This window comes from Rhinolophus hipposideros (assembly GCF_964194185.1).
Source record: "Rhinolophus hipposideros genome assembly, chromosome: X".
NCBI classification, from domain to species: Eukaryota; Metazoa; Chordata; class Mammalia; order Chiroptera; family Rhinolophidae; genus Rhinolophus; species Rhinolophus hipposideros.
Genome location: NC_138046.1, coordinates 38,793,380 through 38,810,935, shown reverse-complemented (window position 1 = coordinate 38,810,935; position 17,556 = coordinate 38,793,380). Strand labels below are relative to the sequence as shown.

General features: G+C 36.4%; 1 protein-coding gene across 7 annotated transcripts in view; it reads right to left on the bottom strand.

The window, feature by feature from the left end:
• LRCH2 (leucine rich repeats and calponin homology domain containing 2) overlaps positions 1-17,556 on the bottom strand; it is a 188,345-nt gene that overhangs the window by 86,984 nt on the left and 83,805 nt on the right. For all 7 annotated transcript variants that reach the window (XR_013992931.1, XR_013992932.1, XR_013992933.1 and 4 more), the window contains exons 7-11: positions 16,576-16,663; positions 15,608-15,719; positions 15,330-15,427; positions 15,175-15,233; positions 13,382-13,483 (exon numbers count right to left, since the gene is read on the bottom strand). Coding sequence is in view for 4 of the 7 variants with exons in the window: in XM_081042437.1 (XP_080898563.1) it covers positions 13,382-13,483; positions 15,175-15,233; positions 15,330-15,427; positions 15,608-15,719; positions 16,576-16,663 (459 nt within the window). In the remaining 3 variants the exon portion in view is untranslated. The remainder of the gene's footprint in view (positions 1-13,381; positions 13,484-15,174; positions 15,234-15,329; positions 15,428-15,607; positions 15,720-16,575; positions 16,664-17,556) is intronic.

The following is a 17,556-nucleotide window of genomic DNA, read 5'->3' as shown; positions in this document are numbered from 1 at the left end:
TGGTGGTTGGGGATGCAGGGGTCTTCTCTGTCCCAGGGCAGCCGAGTCACACTCCTCCCGCAGGCCCAAAAAGGTGGTGGCTGGGGGTGGAGGAGTCTCTGCTCTCCTCGTCCAGCAAAAATCCCACTCATCCCAGCCTCTTCCGTGGGTCAGAGCTGGCAGCCAATCTTCCCAGAGCCTCAGCACTGAGGCTCCTCTGTAATGTGACACTACTCCTCAGTTCAGGGGTCAGTTTAAGTCTCTGGAAGGGCGGGGTTAGGATTGGAAGAGCAGGGGGTGTGACCCAGGTGTGGAGTCTGTGTTATTTGTCTGCCCTAGGGCCCACCAGCTGCCTGCCCCGGCGGGCGATATCAGCCGTGGGACACAGGGAAAGAGCCCGCCTCCTGTCTTATGTGTTCTCTGTTCCGCCCTGGGCTCTTGCACTGCTGCTGTTGTCGGTGCACTGCAGGGCCACAGCTCCACCATGGGGGGGGGGCGCACCACGCATTTCCTCTCGCCCTCCTCTTTCCTCCCCCGCTCGCCCAATTAGCGCACCCCTAAGCAAACCTTCCACGAGTCTCTTAGCTGTTCTACTGACTTCTGTGCTCTCCATTCCACCCTGGGCTCCCGTATGTCCCTGGAACTGCGGGTGCTGCTCTGCTGCTGCTGTTCTCGGCACGCTGCCAGGCCGCAACTTTACTGGGAGAGTGAGTGTCTCCACCAGAGGAGTGCCAGTCTCCACTTCGGGCCCCTCTCTCCTCCCCTACTCACCCAACTAGCGTAACCATAAGCAAACCTTAAACGAGTCTCTTAGCTGTTCTCCTGGCTCTTGTGTTCTCCGTTCCGCCCTGAGTCCCGCGCGTACCGGGAGCTTCGGGGGCTGTGGCTCCAACGTGGGAGGGTGGCACGTTTGGACTTCACTGTCCTGCCTATTTCCCTGCTCCCAATTAGCACGCACCTTCAAGAAATTCTTCCACGAGTCTCCCAGCTGTTCTTCAGCTGGGCAAAGAACTCCTCGAGATGAGCAAAGAACTCCTCGATGGGTTATATGTCCCATTTGCAACAAGATCCAGAGGAGAACTCAGAAAGTGCGCCCCGCTGCCGCCATTCCTACGACGTCTTCTTCAACATACTTTTAAATAACGACCAGGTCAAAGAAGATATTAGAGGAGAGACCAAAAGATACATAGAAACAAATGACAATGAAAATACATCCAACCAAAATTTTTGGGATGCAGCGAAAGCAGTTTTAAGAGGAAGACCTATATCATTACAGGCCTATCTCAAGAAAGAAGAAAAATCTCAAATAAATAAACTCACGTTACACCTTAAAGATCTAGAAAAAAAAACAAATGAAAACAAGTTAGCTAAAGAAAGGAAATAACAAAAATCAGAGCAGAACTAAATGAAACAGAGAACAAAAAGACAATAGAAAAAATTGATGTGACAAACAGATGCTTCTATGAAAAGATTAACAAATTGACAAACCTTTGCCTAGACTCACTAAGATAAAATGACAGAAGACACTAATTAACAAAATCAGAAATGAAAAAGGGGAAGTTATCACAGACATCACAGAAATACAAAGGATCCTCCAAGAATACTATGAAGGACTATATGCCACCAAATTCAATAACATAGAAGAAATAGACAACTTCTTAGAAACATATAGACTTCCAAGGCTGAACCATGAAGAACTGGAAAATCTAAACAGACAGATCACCAGTAACGAAATTGAGTTACTCATCCAAAACCTTCCCAAAAGCAAAAGTCTGGTACCAGATGGCTTCAATAGTGAATTCTAGCAAACCTTCCACGAGGATCTAATACCAATCCTGCTCAAACTCTTCCAAAAAATTGAAGAAGAGACAGTACTCCCTAACTCATTTTACGAGGTCACGTTACCCTGAGAAAAATCAAATCATTATATCAATTGATGCTGAAAAAGCATTGGACAAGATACAACATCCATTTATGATTAAAACACATAATAAAATAGGTAGAGAAGGAAAATACTTTAACATAATACAGGCCATATATGACAAACCATCAGCTAATCTCATAATTAATGGGGAAAAAACTGAAGGCTTTTGCACTAAGTTCCGGAATATGATAGGGCTGTCCCCTATCACGTCTGCTTTTCAACAGAGAGTTGGAAGTCCTTGCAAGAGCCATCTGGCAAGAGAAAGAAATAAAAGGCATCCAAATTGGGAATGAAGAAGTTAAATTATCACTCTTGGCAGATGACATGATGCTATATATAGAAAACCCTAAAGATTCCACCAAAGGCTATTAAAACAATAAAGAAGAACAGTAAAGTTACTCGCTACAAAATCAACGGAGAAAAGTACATTGCATTCCTATATACTAACAATGAAATCTCAGAAAAAGAAATAAAAGGACAAAAAGAATTTGTTTTGCAGTTGCAGTAAAAAAAATAAAACACGTAGGAATAAACTTAACAAAGGATGCGGAAGACTTCTCTCTATGCTAAATAGTATAAAACATTTATAAAAGTAATTGAAGAAGACACAAAGAAATGGAAAGATATTCTGTGTTCATGGATTGGAAGAATCAACATAGTTAAAATGGCCATATTACCCAAAGCAATATATAGATTTAATGCAATCCCTATCAAAATCCCAATGACATTTTTTAAAGAAATACAACAAAAAATCATCAGATCTGTTTGGAACCACAACAGACCCCAAATAGCTAAAGCAAACTTAAGAAAAAGAACAATACTGGAGATATCACACTCCCTGAATTTGCTTGTACTACAGGGATACAATAATCAAAACAACTTGGTGTTGGCGGAAAAACAGACACATAGACCAATGGAATAGAATTGAGAACCCAGAAATAAAACCACAGAAATATGGACAGATAATTTTTGACAAAGAAGCTAAAAACATACAATGGAGGAAAGACAGCCTCTTCAATAAATGGTGCTGGCGGAATTGCATAGCCACGTGCAAAAGAATGAAACTGGACTGCTATCTGTCAACATGTAACAAAATTAATTCAAAATGGAACAAAGACTTAAGCATGAGACCTGACACAATAAACTGCATAGAAGAAAACATAAATACTAAACTTATGGATCTTGGGTTCAAGAGCATTTGATCTATTCAACTCCAAAGGCAAGGAAAGTAAAAGCTAAAATAAATGAATGGGACTATATCAAACTTAAAAGTTTTGCACAGCAAAAGTAACCATCAACAAAATAAAGAGGCAACCAACTGACTGGCAGAAGATTCTTGCACACAGTTCCTAAGATAATGGGACAATATCCAAAATATACAAGGATCTCATGAAGCTCAACAACAAAAAACAAACAAACAACCCAACTAAAAAGTGGTTAGAGGAACTAAACAGACATTTTTCCAAAGAGGACATACAAATGGCAAATAGACATATGAAAAAATGTTTAACACCACTAATCATCAGTGAAATGTAAATAAAAACCACAATGAGATATCACCTCACCCCAGTCAGAATGGGTATCATAAAGAAGACAAATAGTAACAAGTATTAAGAGGCTGTGGAGAAAAAGAATCCCTCATACACTGTTCATGGGAATGCAGACTGGTGCAACCGCTATTGAAAGCAGTGAGGAGGTTCCTCAAAAATTACAAATAGAATTATTGTATGACCCAGCAATCCCTCTCCTGGGTATCTACACAAAAAATCTGAAAACATTTATCCATAAAGACACAGGTGCTCCATTGTTCACTGCAGCTTTATTTACGGTGGTCAACACATGGAAAAAAAAAATGTCCTTTTATAGATGAACGGACAAAGAAGTTGTGGAATATATATACAATGGAATACTATCCGGCCGCAAGAAAAGATGAAATAGGAACATTTGTGACAACATGGATGGATCTTGACATTATAATGCTAAGTAAAATCAGTCAGACAGGAAAATCTATCAAAACGAAGGCGTGAGGTGAGCGCTGTAAAGCTCCCCTAGAATTTACAACTAATCAAACAACAATAACTCCACAAAGGACTCCCTGCACAGCAGACAGGCAAGACAAAGAGGCCTACTACTGAATTCACCTAAAGGTGCGAGAATCCAGCGAGTGGGAGAGGGTGGAAGAGAGAAGTGCAGAGACAGAGACATGCGGGAGAGAATACAGACCTAGCTCAGTGCTCCAAGCTCGCTGCAACCTAGAACTACCGCAGCTGCGGGAGAGGGAAGAACTCGGACTGCTAGGGCTCCGCTTATAGCCCACAGGGCTGAGGGGGCAGCATATAACACGCCTGAACCCAACGCTCACGGCAGAGAAGTCGGAGAAAAGACTGAGGGAAGAAGGCTGAAAATGGGGGTTTAAGCCCTCACTGCTGAGCAGACAATGGAAGCCTTAGGCACTGAGACTAGCCGCCCCCTCTCTAACCTCCCAGAGCTCTCCCCGCCTCCACCTGCCCCGTGCTAGAAGCGGAACAGTAGTAGTGTCAGATAAAAGAACAGAAAATTAGCTGTTCTGAGAACCATCGACCGCAGACACAGATTCGCACCTCAACGAATTCCGGCAAAAGGGAGGGAGCTGTGGAAGCGGGATGGCTGTGTTGGTGGTCGCAGCCATTGCTCTGGGCCACCTCGCACAACTCACTCCCACCATGGCCCCAACTATCTGGGCGGATCCCTGCAGGAGGAAACAGAACTGCTGAAACATCCGGGCTCTGAATCGGGTGCAGAAAGGGCTTTGGAACTTTAAAAGCTCTCCGCATCCCCACAGGGACATGGCGCCCTATAAACCAGAAGAACTGTTAATAGAGGAGAAGCCCGTTTCCCAGGGAATCCCCCCATTGTGTGAGAAGCTGGAATAGTGCAGAGGAAACATAGCACTACTGTGTGAGAGAGAAAAAAGAAGGCTACAGTCGGAGAGAAAATAAAATATTTTACCAATATGTACTGGAAAACAAAAGAAAGACCTCCTCCTATCACCTGTTGCAGAAACCACTACTGTAGATGTCTAGGAAGAGAAATAATAAATCAATAATTGCTAAGAATAACCAAGGCAACAAGACAGCTCAGAAAGAAAGTGAAAATTCTCCAGAAAAGGAACTTAAAGATATGGAAGTAAGTGACATAAATGACTGAGAATTCAAGATTGCAGTACTGAAAAAACTCAATGAGACGGAAGAATACACAGAAAGATAATGAACTCAGAAATGCAATAAAAGAACAACGTGAGCATTTCATGAAAGATTGAAATTTTTAAAAAGAACCAAAAGAAATTTCTGGAGGTTAAGAACTCAATACAAAAAAAATAAGAATAAAATAACCAGCTTAGGTAGTAGAGTTGACCAGATGGAGGATATAATCAGTGACATTCAAGATAGAAACATTGGAAATTACACAGAAGGAAGAAGAAAGAGACTTGAGACTTAAAAGAAATGAAAGAACTCTACAAGAACTTTCTAACTCTATCTGAAAGAGCAATATAAAATAATGGTCATACCAGAAGGAGAAGAAAGAGAGAAAGGGAACAGATAAATTATGTTCCAAGAACCTGTTGATGAGAACTTCCCAAACTTGTGGACAGAACTGGATCCTCAAATCCAAGAAGCAAATAAAACACCTAATCACCTCAATCCCAACAGACCCTCTCCAAGGCACAGTGTTTTGAAGATGTCTAAAATCAATGATAAAGAAAAAATCCTCAAGGAAACCAGGGAAAAGAAGACAGTAACCTACAAAGGAAAGCCCATTAGATTATCATCAGATTTTTCCGCAGAAACTCTACAAGCCAGGAGGGAGTGAAACAAAATATTCAAACGATTGGAAGAGAGAAATTATGAGCCGAAAATCATATATCCACCAAAGATACCCTTTAGATATGATGGAGGAATAAAGACCTTTCCACACATACAGAAGGTGAGGTAATTTTCTAATACACAACCTGCACTACAAGAAATACTAAAGGAGGCTATTCAACCACCACCAACAGGTACAATTTGTGGTAACAAAAAAAGGGGGAGAGTAAAGGCCTGAACCAGAATATGGGAATGGAGAAAGTAAGAGTGCTGTGGAAAATGGAATACTCTATACATCAAACTTTTTTTTACATAAACTTAAAGGTAACCACTCAAAAAAAATCCAGAACTGAAATATGTACTGTAGCCAAAAAGAAACAGAGGGAAACATCATTAAATACCATGACACAGAAATTGGATACAACAACAAAAGGCAAAGAAACAATGGACACACAGCCTTACCAGAAAACTAAAGTTAGATGACAGGAAATCCTCACATATGAAAAATCACCCTAAATGTAAATGGACTGAACTCACCAATAAAAAGGCACAGAGTAGCAGATTGGATAAAAAAACTAAACCCAACCATATGCTGTCTCCAGGAGACACATCTCAACTAAAAGGATAAGCATAGACTCAAAGTTAAACAGTAGAAATTGACCCTCCAAGCAAATGGTACGCAGAGAAAATCAGGTGTAGCCATAATGATATCAGATGAAACAGACTTCAGGGTGAAAAGATAACAAGAGAGAAAAATGGACATTCCAAAATGGTAAAGGAGAGTACACAACGAGAAGGCATAACAGTCATCAATATTTATGGCCCCAATCAGGGATCACCAAATATACCAAGAAACTACTAACATAACTAAAGGGAGAAGTTGACCAAAACACAATTATCCTAGGGGACTTAAATACATCATTGACAGGTATGGATACATCATCCAAACAGAAAATAAATAACAAAATAGCAGCCCTAAATGACACGTTAGATGAAATGGACATCATTGACATATACAGAGCAGTTCATCCTAAAACATCAGACTATAAATGCTTTTCGAGTGTACATGGAACATTCTCAAAAATAGACCATATATTGTGACATAAAATCAGCCTCAGCAAATTTAAGAAGATTGAAATCATACCAAGCATATTCTCTGATCACAAAGCTTTGAAATTGGATAGCAACTGCAAAACAAAAGCAGGAAAAAACACAAATACATGTGGATCTTTTAAAGAACGACTGGGTCAAAGAAGAAATTAGAGGAGAGATCAAAAGATACATAGAAGCAAATCACAATGAAAATACATCCTACCAAAATTTTTGGGATGCAGTGAAAGCAGTTTTAAGAGGGAAATTTATATCTTTACCGGCCTATCTCAAGAAACAAGAAAAATCCCAAATAAATAACCTCATGTTACACCTTAAAGAACTAGAAAATGAAGAACAAGTGAAACCCAAGGTCAGCAGAACAAACGAAATAACAAATATCAGCGCAGAACTTAATGTAATAGAGAACAAAAATATAATACAGAAAATTAATGTGATAAAATTAATGTGACAAGAGTTAATCTTAGAAAAGGTTAACAAAATCGACAAACCCTTGGTTAGACTCACTAAGATAAACAGAGACAAGACACTAATTAACATAATCAGATATGAGAAAGGGGAAGTTATCACGGACACCAAGAAATATAAAGGATCATGCAAGAATACTATGAAGAAGTATATGCCACCAAATTCAATAAACTAAAAGAAATGGACAAGTTCTGAGAAACTTATAGCCTTCCAAGGCTGAACCATGAAGAAGTGGAAAATCTAAACAGACAGATCACGAAATTGAATTACTCATCCAAAACCTTCCCAAAAGCAAAAGTCCGGTACCAGGTGGCTTCACTAGTGAAATCTACCAAACCTTCAAAGAGGATCTAATACCAATCCTGCTGAAACTCTTCCAAAAAATTGAAGAAGAGACAGTACTCCCTAACTCATTTTATGAGGCCAACATTACCCTGATACCAAAACCTGGTAAGGACAACACAAAAAAAGAAAACTACAGACCATTATCTGTGATGAATACTGATGCAAAAATCCTAAATAAAATTGTAGCAAATCGAACACAAGAATGCATTAAAAATATTATTCATCACGACCAAGTGGGGTTCATCCCCGGAGCACAAGGATGGTTCAACATCCGCAAATCCATCAATGTGATACATCACATAAACAAAATAAAGGACAAAAATCGTATGATTATATCAATTGATGCAGAAAAAGCATTTGACAAGATACAACAGACATTTATGATTAAAACACTTAATAAAATAGGAATAGAAGGAAAATACCTTAACATAATAAAGGCCATCTATGACAAGCCCTCAGCTAATCTCATAATTAATGGAGAAAAACTGAAGCCCTTTGCTCTATGTTCAGGAACATGACAGGGCTGTCCCCTATCACCACTGCATTTTAACATAGTGTTGGAAGTCCTTGCCAGAGCCATCTGGCAACAGAAAGAAATAAAAAGCATCCAAATTGGGAATGAAGAAGTTAAATTATCACTCTTTGCAGATGACATGATGCTATATATAGAAAACCCTAAATACTCCACCAAAAAGCTGTTAGAAATAATCAACAAATACAGTAAAGTTGCTGGCTACAAAATCAATGTACAAAAGTCCATTGCATTCCTATATACTAACAATGAAATCTCAGAAAAAGAAATACAAAAAACTATTCCCTTTGCAATTGCAGCATTAAAAATAAAATACCTAGGAATAAACTTAACCAAGGAGGTGAAGGACCTATATGCTGAAAACTATAAGACATTTTTGAAAGAAACTGAAGACATAAAGGAAAGGAAAGACATTGCGTGCTCATGGCTTGGAAGAATAAACACAGTTAAATGGCCATATTACCCAAAGCAATATACAGATTTAATGCAATCCCCATCAAAATCCCAATGGCATTTTTTAAAGAAATAGAACAAAAAGTCATCAGATTTGTTTGGGTCCACAACAGACTCCGAATAGCCAAAGCAATGTTAAGAAAAAAGAACAATGCTGGAGGTATCCCACTCCCTGACTTTAGCTTGTACTACAGGGCTACAATAATCAAAACAGCATGGTATTGGCAGAAAAACAGACCCATAGACCAATGGAATAGAATTGAGAACCCAGAAATAAAACCACATAAATATGGACAGATAATTTTTGACAAAGAACTTAAAAACATACAATGGAGGAAAGACAGCCTCTTCAATAAATGGTGCTGGCGGAATTGCATAGCCACGTGCAAAAGAATGAAACTGGACTGCTCTCTGTCACCATGTACCAACTGAATTCAAAATGGATCAAAGACTTAAGCATAGCACCTGCCACAATAAACTGCATAGAAGAAAACATAGGTACTAAACTTATGGACCTTGGGTTCAAAGAGCATTTTATGAATTTGACTCCAAAGGCAATGGAGGTAAAAGCTAAAATAAACAAATGGCACTATGTGAAACTTAAAAGCTTCTGCACAGCAAAAGAAACCATCTACAAAATAAAGAGGCAACTGACTGAATGGGAGAAGATTTTTGCGAACAGTGTCTCTGATAAGGGGCTAATATCCAAAATACATAAGGATCTCATGAAGGTCAACAACCAAAAAACAAAGAACCTAATTGGAAAATGGGCAGAGGACCTGAAGAGACATTTCTCCAAAGAGGACATACAAATGGCAAATAGACATATGAAAAAATGCTCAACATCACTAATCATCAGAGAAATGCAAATAAAAACCACAATGAGATATCACCTCACTCCAGTCAGAATGGCTATCATCAGCAAGACAAATAGCAACAAGTGTTGAATAGGCTGTGGAGAAAAAGTAACCCTCATACACTGTTGGTGGGAATGCAGACTGGTGCTGCCCTTATGTAAGGCAGTGTGGAGGTTCCTCAAAAAATTACGAATAGAATTACCATATGACCCAGCAATCCCTTTCCTGGGTATCTACCTAAAGAATTTGAAAACATTTATACATAAAGATACGTGTGGTCCAATGTTCATTGCAGCTTTGTTCATGGTGGCCAAGACATGGAAACAACCAAAATGTCATTTGATAGATGAATGGATAAAGAAGTTGTGGTATATATACACAATGGAATACTATTCGGCAGTAAGAAAAGATGATATAGGAACACTTGTGACAACATGGATGGATCTTGAGAGTATAATGCTAAGTGAAATAAGTCAGAAAGAAAAAGCAGAGAACCCTATGATTTCACTGATATGTGGTATATAAACCAAAAACAACAAAAGAACAAGACAAACAAATGAGAAACAAAAACTCATAGACACAGACAATAGTTTAGTGGTTACCAGATGGTTAGGGGGTGGGGGGCGGGAGATGAGGTTAAGGGGGATCAAATATATGGTGATGGAAGAACTGACTCTGGGTGGTGAATACACAGTTGGATTTATAGATGATGTAATACAGAATTGTACACCTGAAATCTATGAAATTTCACTAACAACTGTCACCCCAATAAATAAAAAAAGAAAAAAAAGAAAAGAAATAAGTCAGACAGAAAAAGCATAGAATCATATGATTTCACTGATTTGTGGTATATGAACCAAAAGAAACAAAAGAACAAGACAAACAAATGAGATACAAAAACTCATAGACACAGACAATAGTTTAGTGTCTACCAGAGTGGTAGGGGGAGGGGGATGGTCGATGAGGGTAAAGGGGATCAAATATATGGTGATGGAAGGTGAACTGACTCTGTGTGGTGAACACACAATGGGATTTATAGATAATGTAGTACAGAATTGTACACCTGAAATCTATGTAACTTTACTAAGAATGGTCACCCCAATAAAGGTTAATAAAAACAAATAACTGAACTCAACATAAGCAGTTTTTTAATTGCCACTAATTTTGGACTACATGCATGGCTTCTTTAAGCTGTGCGCTAACAGTACATTTACCTTCCAGCAGTAGGTAGCTAAAGAACAGTAAAGCAGTAGGCAATCATAGTAGGAGTTCTAGGTAGTACTTTCGCAAGGGTAATCTTAGTCCAAGTAAATTATTTTAAAATAAGACTAATAAGAAACAAAAACATTACAAAGACTGTGTGAAAACGAAAAAAGACAAGTTACAACTCCTGGTTGCAATTTTAAATAGTATTTCACAGTCTTCATTAATAAAGTTAGAATCTAAAATGCACCATGGCCTGAAAGGGAAAAATCCACAAATTGCATCAAATTGTCTAAGGATTATATCCTTTTTCAAGACTACTTTTGAGTTTTCGTACTCACTCAAATTCTAGTATTTTGACAGTAATCAAAATTTATAATCATCTACACTGAAGACATGTGAGCAATAGCAATATATTACAGGAGGGAAATGATCATTTCATGGAGAAAACACTAGATTCAGAATAAATATTGTGAGGTAATTTAAGTTCAGCCATGAACAGATCTGGCTAGGTATCTAGTTTAAATTGTCAATAGATTATAAATTTTTAAAGTAAAATGTGCTCCTTATATTATAACCATATATGACAAGTATTTTAATGCCTTCAAAAATTAGGCAATTATTACATTAATGACACTGCATAGTAACATTTAATCTAAAAAGATCTTATATTTACATGTACTATCACCTGAAAAGGAAAATGAAAACATCAGAGAAAGACAAAAGTTACTTTTTCCGTGTGTCTCAAAAAACAGAAATTACTTAGAGAGAACATATTACCTAAATTAACGGCTCGTATGCGCTTTAAATTTTTTGATCTCATTTTTGAGCAATCAATTAACCAATAATAGTATTACTGAGTATCTACTATGTACAAGGCACAATGCCAGGTGCTATTTTGTACTGATTACCAAACTATCACAAAAATAAGACCCATGAAACATTACTTTATGTTGTATCTAGGGTAGGAAGAATAATTCAAGTCACAGGGATACATGAAAAACTAATATGACAATAGCAAAAATTTGAAAATATAGAAATGTTATATATGACAATGTTAAAGTCGAGAATTATGCACTTAAATGCTATTCTTAATAAATTCAGAGTAATGGACATTGTTGTGGATTCTTACACAATTAATATTCTTTGTGTATAATGATAACTACAATTCTTTCACCTGCAGGTAGAGGAGATGGAAACTCAACTATTTTGCAAGCTACACAGAGTGAATGATGGCTTGCTTCATCAAATCTCTTCAACCATGAGAGCAAACAATACTTTGATTATATTCGTGGGGGGGCGGAAACACACACAACCATAAGTAGCCAATTTTTTTAAAAGGCCCGTTAGAAAAGGATCATAGAAGCTGAAAAAATAAACGTCACAGAAAAGGGTGATAGAGTGTTATGGTAGAAGAAAAGGGTGAACTGGGAATTAGGGCACATTAGTTTTTAATTCTATAAATGTAGTAGCTGTGCAAAACAGACACGAATGACTATTAGAAAAATAATGGCCCCTAAAACCACAGATTTGTCATTTGATAAGTTTTAACAGTAATTATTTTTCAAAGCATATTTAAGCAAATGCCAGTACGCTTAAATTTTAAACGTCCCAAAGCGTGGTCATGTGTTCCATAAATATTTATTGTTTTGAGTAAGTGAAGTAAATAACTCTTACTAATTATCCATATTAAAGATACCAAAATTATTCTTTTAATTTTTCTTAAAACAAAAAAACATTTCAGATCTTTTTCGTTTGTTTGTTTGTTTAGGTTGAACTAAGCAACAATATTCACATCAAAAACAAGCATATTATTATGAGGTTTATAATCCTTTGTCAGGTACTCCTGTTAGGTCTTCCCTATAAATACTAACGCTCCCCTTTAAAAAAATTGTATTCAATTTAACTAAAAGAAAGGCAGTTCACCCATTGCCCCCAGACCCCCACCCAAACCTCCCATAAATAATCTCCTTTATTATTTCATAACCAAAAATGTGATACTCTCAGTACATGAACATGGCAATAATAGTTGACCCTAAGAAGCACACAGAACTTTTCCTGTATTAAAAATCTTAAAGAAAAAATGAATTTGCACTGATATTATACTCATTCACACTGTCCTTCCCATTGCCAAAGACATGCATGTGGAGAAATCCTAGCCAGAGGGAGAAATGCTTGCTGACCAAGAAACAGACCAAAGTGAATGTGTGACCAGCACATCATCACACTGATTTAATCAACCATTATACAATCCAAATCTAAGGAGTTTACCCATATCCCAAAGAATTTGGAATCTGATGAGAAACACACTATATACTTATGACACATGCCTGGGAAAAAATGTTTATAACATATCTAACGCTATTGTGATCTAAAATGAATATGTACAAATAAATCAGTTATTATTATTTAGTACATAGGAATTAAAAAGATACCAGAGAAATAATTAAATATGACAATGTGAGTACATTCTCTTAATTGTATATATAACTTCACAGTCCTCTCCTAAGTATTTCCTATTGTGTTTTAGCAGTTAGTAACTTGAAATAAATAATAAGATGGTCTTATTGTTTACTGGAAACTTCACATACTTTATTTGATAATCTAAATAATCAGATTTAACGATTATACAATTTGCTAATTTAAATCTCATTACTGAAAAAAATACCTGTTCTTCTCTTGCTGCAATAACTGAGCGGCTATTTTCCTCAAATCAGTTACTTCCTTCAAATCATCCTCTTCCTCTGCAAGTAACTGTTCTTTCCCCAGTCTGAAAGATGATACAAACATGGCTAACTAAAATGTAAGGCAGGAGATATTTTATGCCAGCTTGCAAAAAGAGAAACAATTTTTTTGTTTTTAATATAAGGGGAAAGCTAAAATCTTAATGTCCTAGTATTTAAAAATTTAAAGTAAAACATAGGATCATTTAAGGAATATAACAACATACCTATTCTCTCCACTCAACAGAAAATGTGGCATACTGGTTATATTAATATAAATAATGGCTAGCAAAGTGAACTGTAGTATTACCATTTTGTAATTTCCAAAATGTGTAATGGCCATAGTAAGTTAACAATGAATAGTCCCTAATCTTGAGTGTAGTAAAAACTGCAGAGTTCTGTGTGGCCTCTCTTTATGAATAAATTTAAAATGTTATGAAAATTACATTTTATTAAACTACCCTGCTTTTATCAGTTCATTTTGATATAAAAAAATCTCTATATAAAATGTTCAAGTAGAGGAAATGCAAAATATGTTCAGATAAGATTGGCAAACTTGCCAAAAAATTACTCATTAAAATATATAATTTTTATCACTCAAAGAGAACAGAGAAATTTTATAATAAACCGTTCTCTAAACTCTAGTAATTTTATCCCAAAGATATTTAATTTATAAAACAGTATCAAGCCCTAAGACTGTATCTTTACCATATTTTGCATGCCACTGGTGACTGTCAAGTTCAGGCAACTGTCTTCATAAGATAAGGTGAGAAAGTAAAAGAATGAAATATACAGAGTACAAGACAAAGCAGTGTACCTCCTATGGGATACGAAAGATGATTAATTAATGACTGTTTAAAAAGTTATCAATGAGGTCATTTGGAGAAAGCACATGTAGAGAAAAGAAAAAAGTTCAGGGATCAGAGAGAGCTAGGTTCATACTCTAGGTTCTACATACACTATCTAAGTGGTTGTGGCAAGAAACTTTAGAGTCTCCAAGCTTCCCCTTTCTCCTTTGTAAAAATGGACAATATCTATCCTGCAGGATTTAGTGAAAATTAAACAAGAAACATGGGAAAGCACATAGCACAGATTCTGGTACATAATAGGTATTCAACAAATGCTCCTTCCTTCCTTCCTGCAGTTATGAAGCAACTGGAAGGAGTGACAGAAAAATGTGACTGAAAATGTCATATTCCATCATTTCCTAAGATAAATGATACATGAAATATCCAAAGTACTATTATTTTAATAAAATATGAAAGCAAATACCCTTACAATTACCATAACCAGTGTGATGAAATGGAAAGTATAGTTTCTCAATAAAAGAGTTAGACTAAGAGTCAGAACACCTGAATTGCAAATATTTGAAAAGCTGGGTTTCCTTATTGGTCAAATAATGCCAATACCATCTATTTTAAAGAGCTGTTAAATAGATCAAATTAAGCAATGTATGTGAAGGTACAGTCCTTCTCAGCAATAATCATCGGAGACATTATTATTACACTTCTAGGGGAAAAACAGTGTGTATATGACACTCAAATTTAAATGCTTACTATAATTTTCAGTTTGATTGAAGAATGCAGGCAGATGAACTATTTACAAATTAACTATCAGAACATAACACGTAAATGAACAAAAAATTATATTCTTTCAAGTACCCTTTCAAGTAAATATCTAATGAGTATTTCAAATATTTATTGGTAACATTTCAATTTGAAAATTCATGTTTGCTTACCTTCTTTCACCTCCCAATTCTTCATTTTTCTGAGATTTTTCAGGACGTTTTTCTTTTCCCTTATATAAAAGAAAATTATCATTTTAAATTGTATGGTCCATTTTTGTGAGATTAACGTGAACACATTATTAATATTGTTTCAAAGTTTTCTTTACCTTATGGGAAGAGACAAAGGATCCAATATGTGCATCACCTTGTTCAGGAACTGCTATATCTTCTGTGTTGGGGTCAATAAAATCATACACCTCTTGGTCTAAGTACAGATTAATATTTATTAGAAAATATGAATAGTACACAGTGTGCTCTGACACTGCTTAGGGAAAAAGTACATTTTATTAATAAAACAGCTTGCCAAAAATAATATAATTTTTCAAAGCCCATTTTCAACAAGGGCTATGTCCATGAAATAATAGCAAAACACCATATGAATTACCTTTCTGAGAATCAGGTTTACTTCCTACTGTGTGACTGTCATTTCTTGATGTCTGCTCTCTATTTGATTCTGAGACTTGAGAGTGAAGGCTGATTGTGTCGTCATCCGATGGCTGAAAGAAATAAGCCCGAGAACAAATGAGGCATTTATACATATTAAGGATTACATTGCTTTAATTTCACATATGAAGTGTAGAATTATTTGCTTTACATATCTAGTTCTTTTTTAAATTAGTTTCAGATGTACAGAGCTACACAACAGTTATACATTTACACTCCTCACAGTAATAACCCCCCAATCTACTACCCCTCTGACATCGTATACAGCTGTTATCACTGACTACATTCCCTATGCTGTACTTTATATCCCACGAAAATATATATACATATATATGTAATTATAGTTGACATTCAATACTTATTCTACTTCAGCTTCAGATGTATAGCACATTGGCCAGGCATCTACACCATCTATGAAGTGGTGCCCCTGAGAAGTCCAGTACCCATATTCTGCTAAGTGAAATAAGTCAGACTGAGAAAGACAAATACCATATGATCTCACTTATATGTGAAATCTAAAGAACAAAATAAACGAGCAAACAAAACAGAAATAGACTCAGAGATATAGAGAAAAGACTGATGGTTGCTAGATAGGAGGGGGTGGGGATTGGGGAGAAGGTGAAGGGATTAGAAAGTACAAATTGGTAGCCACAAAGTAATCACAGGGATGTGAAATACAGTATGGGGAATATAATCAATAATGTTGCAAAGATACATCTCCAGTTTTCAAACCAAAAATTTATATGAAGGTTTAATGTCCTGCTTTTAAAAATGTGCATGTCTTGTTTTCATTTGAAGTCATCAAATACAATGATGATTATATTTTTAAGCAAAATAAATTATGTGCAAGTGTTTATTTCAAAGTTTTAATAAATTTTTAAAATAGATCTGCAATAAAAAAATACTCACTTCTGTTGTAGATAATCGTTTCTCTCCATTATCACTTCCAATTCCAGAGTCAGGGCCATGATTTTTATTTGGATAAAAGTCTTCCATACTATGGAAATAGAAATTCTAAGGATAGTTAGGGTTTTCTTCTTAAATAGATAATACAGACTTGACCTAAAATTTCCCTAGATAATAAAGAATATTTACTTTTGATATCTAACATCCTTACGGACATAAGTGGGGAAATATCGGACATCTTTCTACAAAATACTTAAAGGGAACCAAAGTTTTGCCACCCTGAAGCTGCCTTTTTGGGATATTGATTTTAAGCTGTTTCTTAAGAAACAAAAGACTCAGAAAGAACCTTTGACCCTCCCCCCTTTCCTGCCCAAGAGATTCAGGCAGAAAGAACTGCTTCAGGAAGTAAATCTTAGGATGTTGCCTCAGCCTGATTTGAATCTAAGTAGGGTAAATAAGAGGGTTTTAGGCAGGGGTCTGTTACCTATATATCCCATTTCCCATTGTTTCTGAGTTTAGCTAGAATTTTCCAGCCAGGTGTGTTCAACAATTCCTCAACTACGTATAAATCAACAATTCTCACTTCTGAAATCTAAGACCTTGCCCCCTTCCTCCTTTTCTCCTTTGTCAAAAATATCTTATATACCCAATGTCGCCTCACTGTCTTTAGAATTTTCATGCATATATGAATTCCCCATGAGCATGTATTAAAATTGTAATTTTTCTCCTGTTAATCTGTCTCTGAATATTAGCCCAGCAAGAACTTAGAAGGTGGAAGGAAAAGTATTAAATTTTTTTAGCCCGCACACACTTTACTCATGTTCCTCATGAAATATTTTTCCTTCACGTGCTCTGTTGTAAAGTGTCAATTGTTAATAGCCTATTATTTCTTCTGAGAGACTCAGAAAAGTGCATAACCTTGTTAGAAAATCATCTTGATAACCACTTTCTGTTTTGCTCATTGGTTTGACAAATTTCATCATA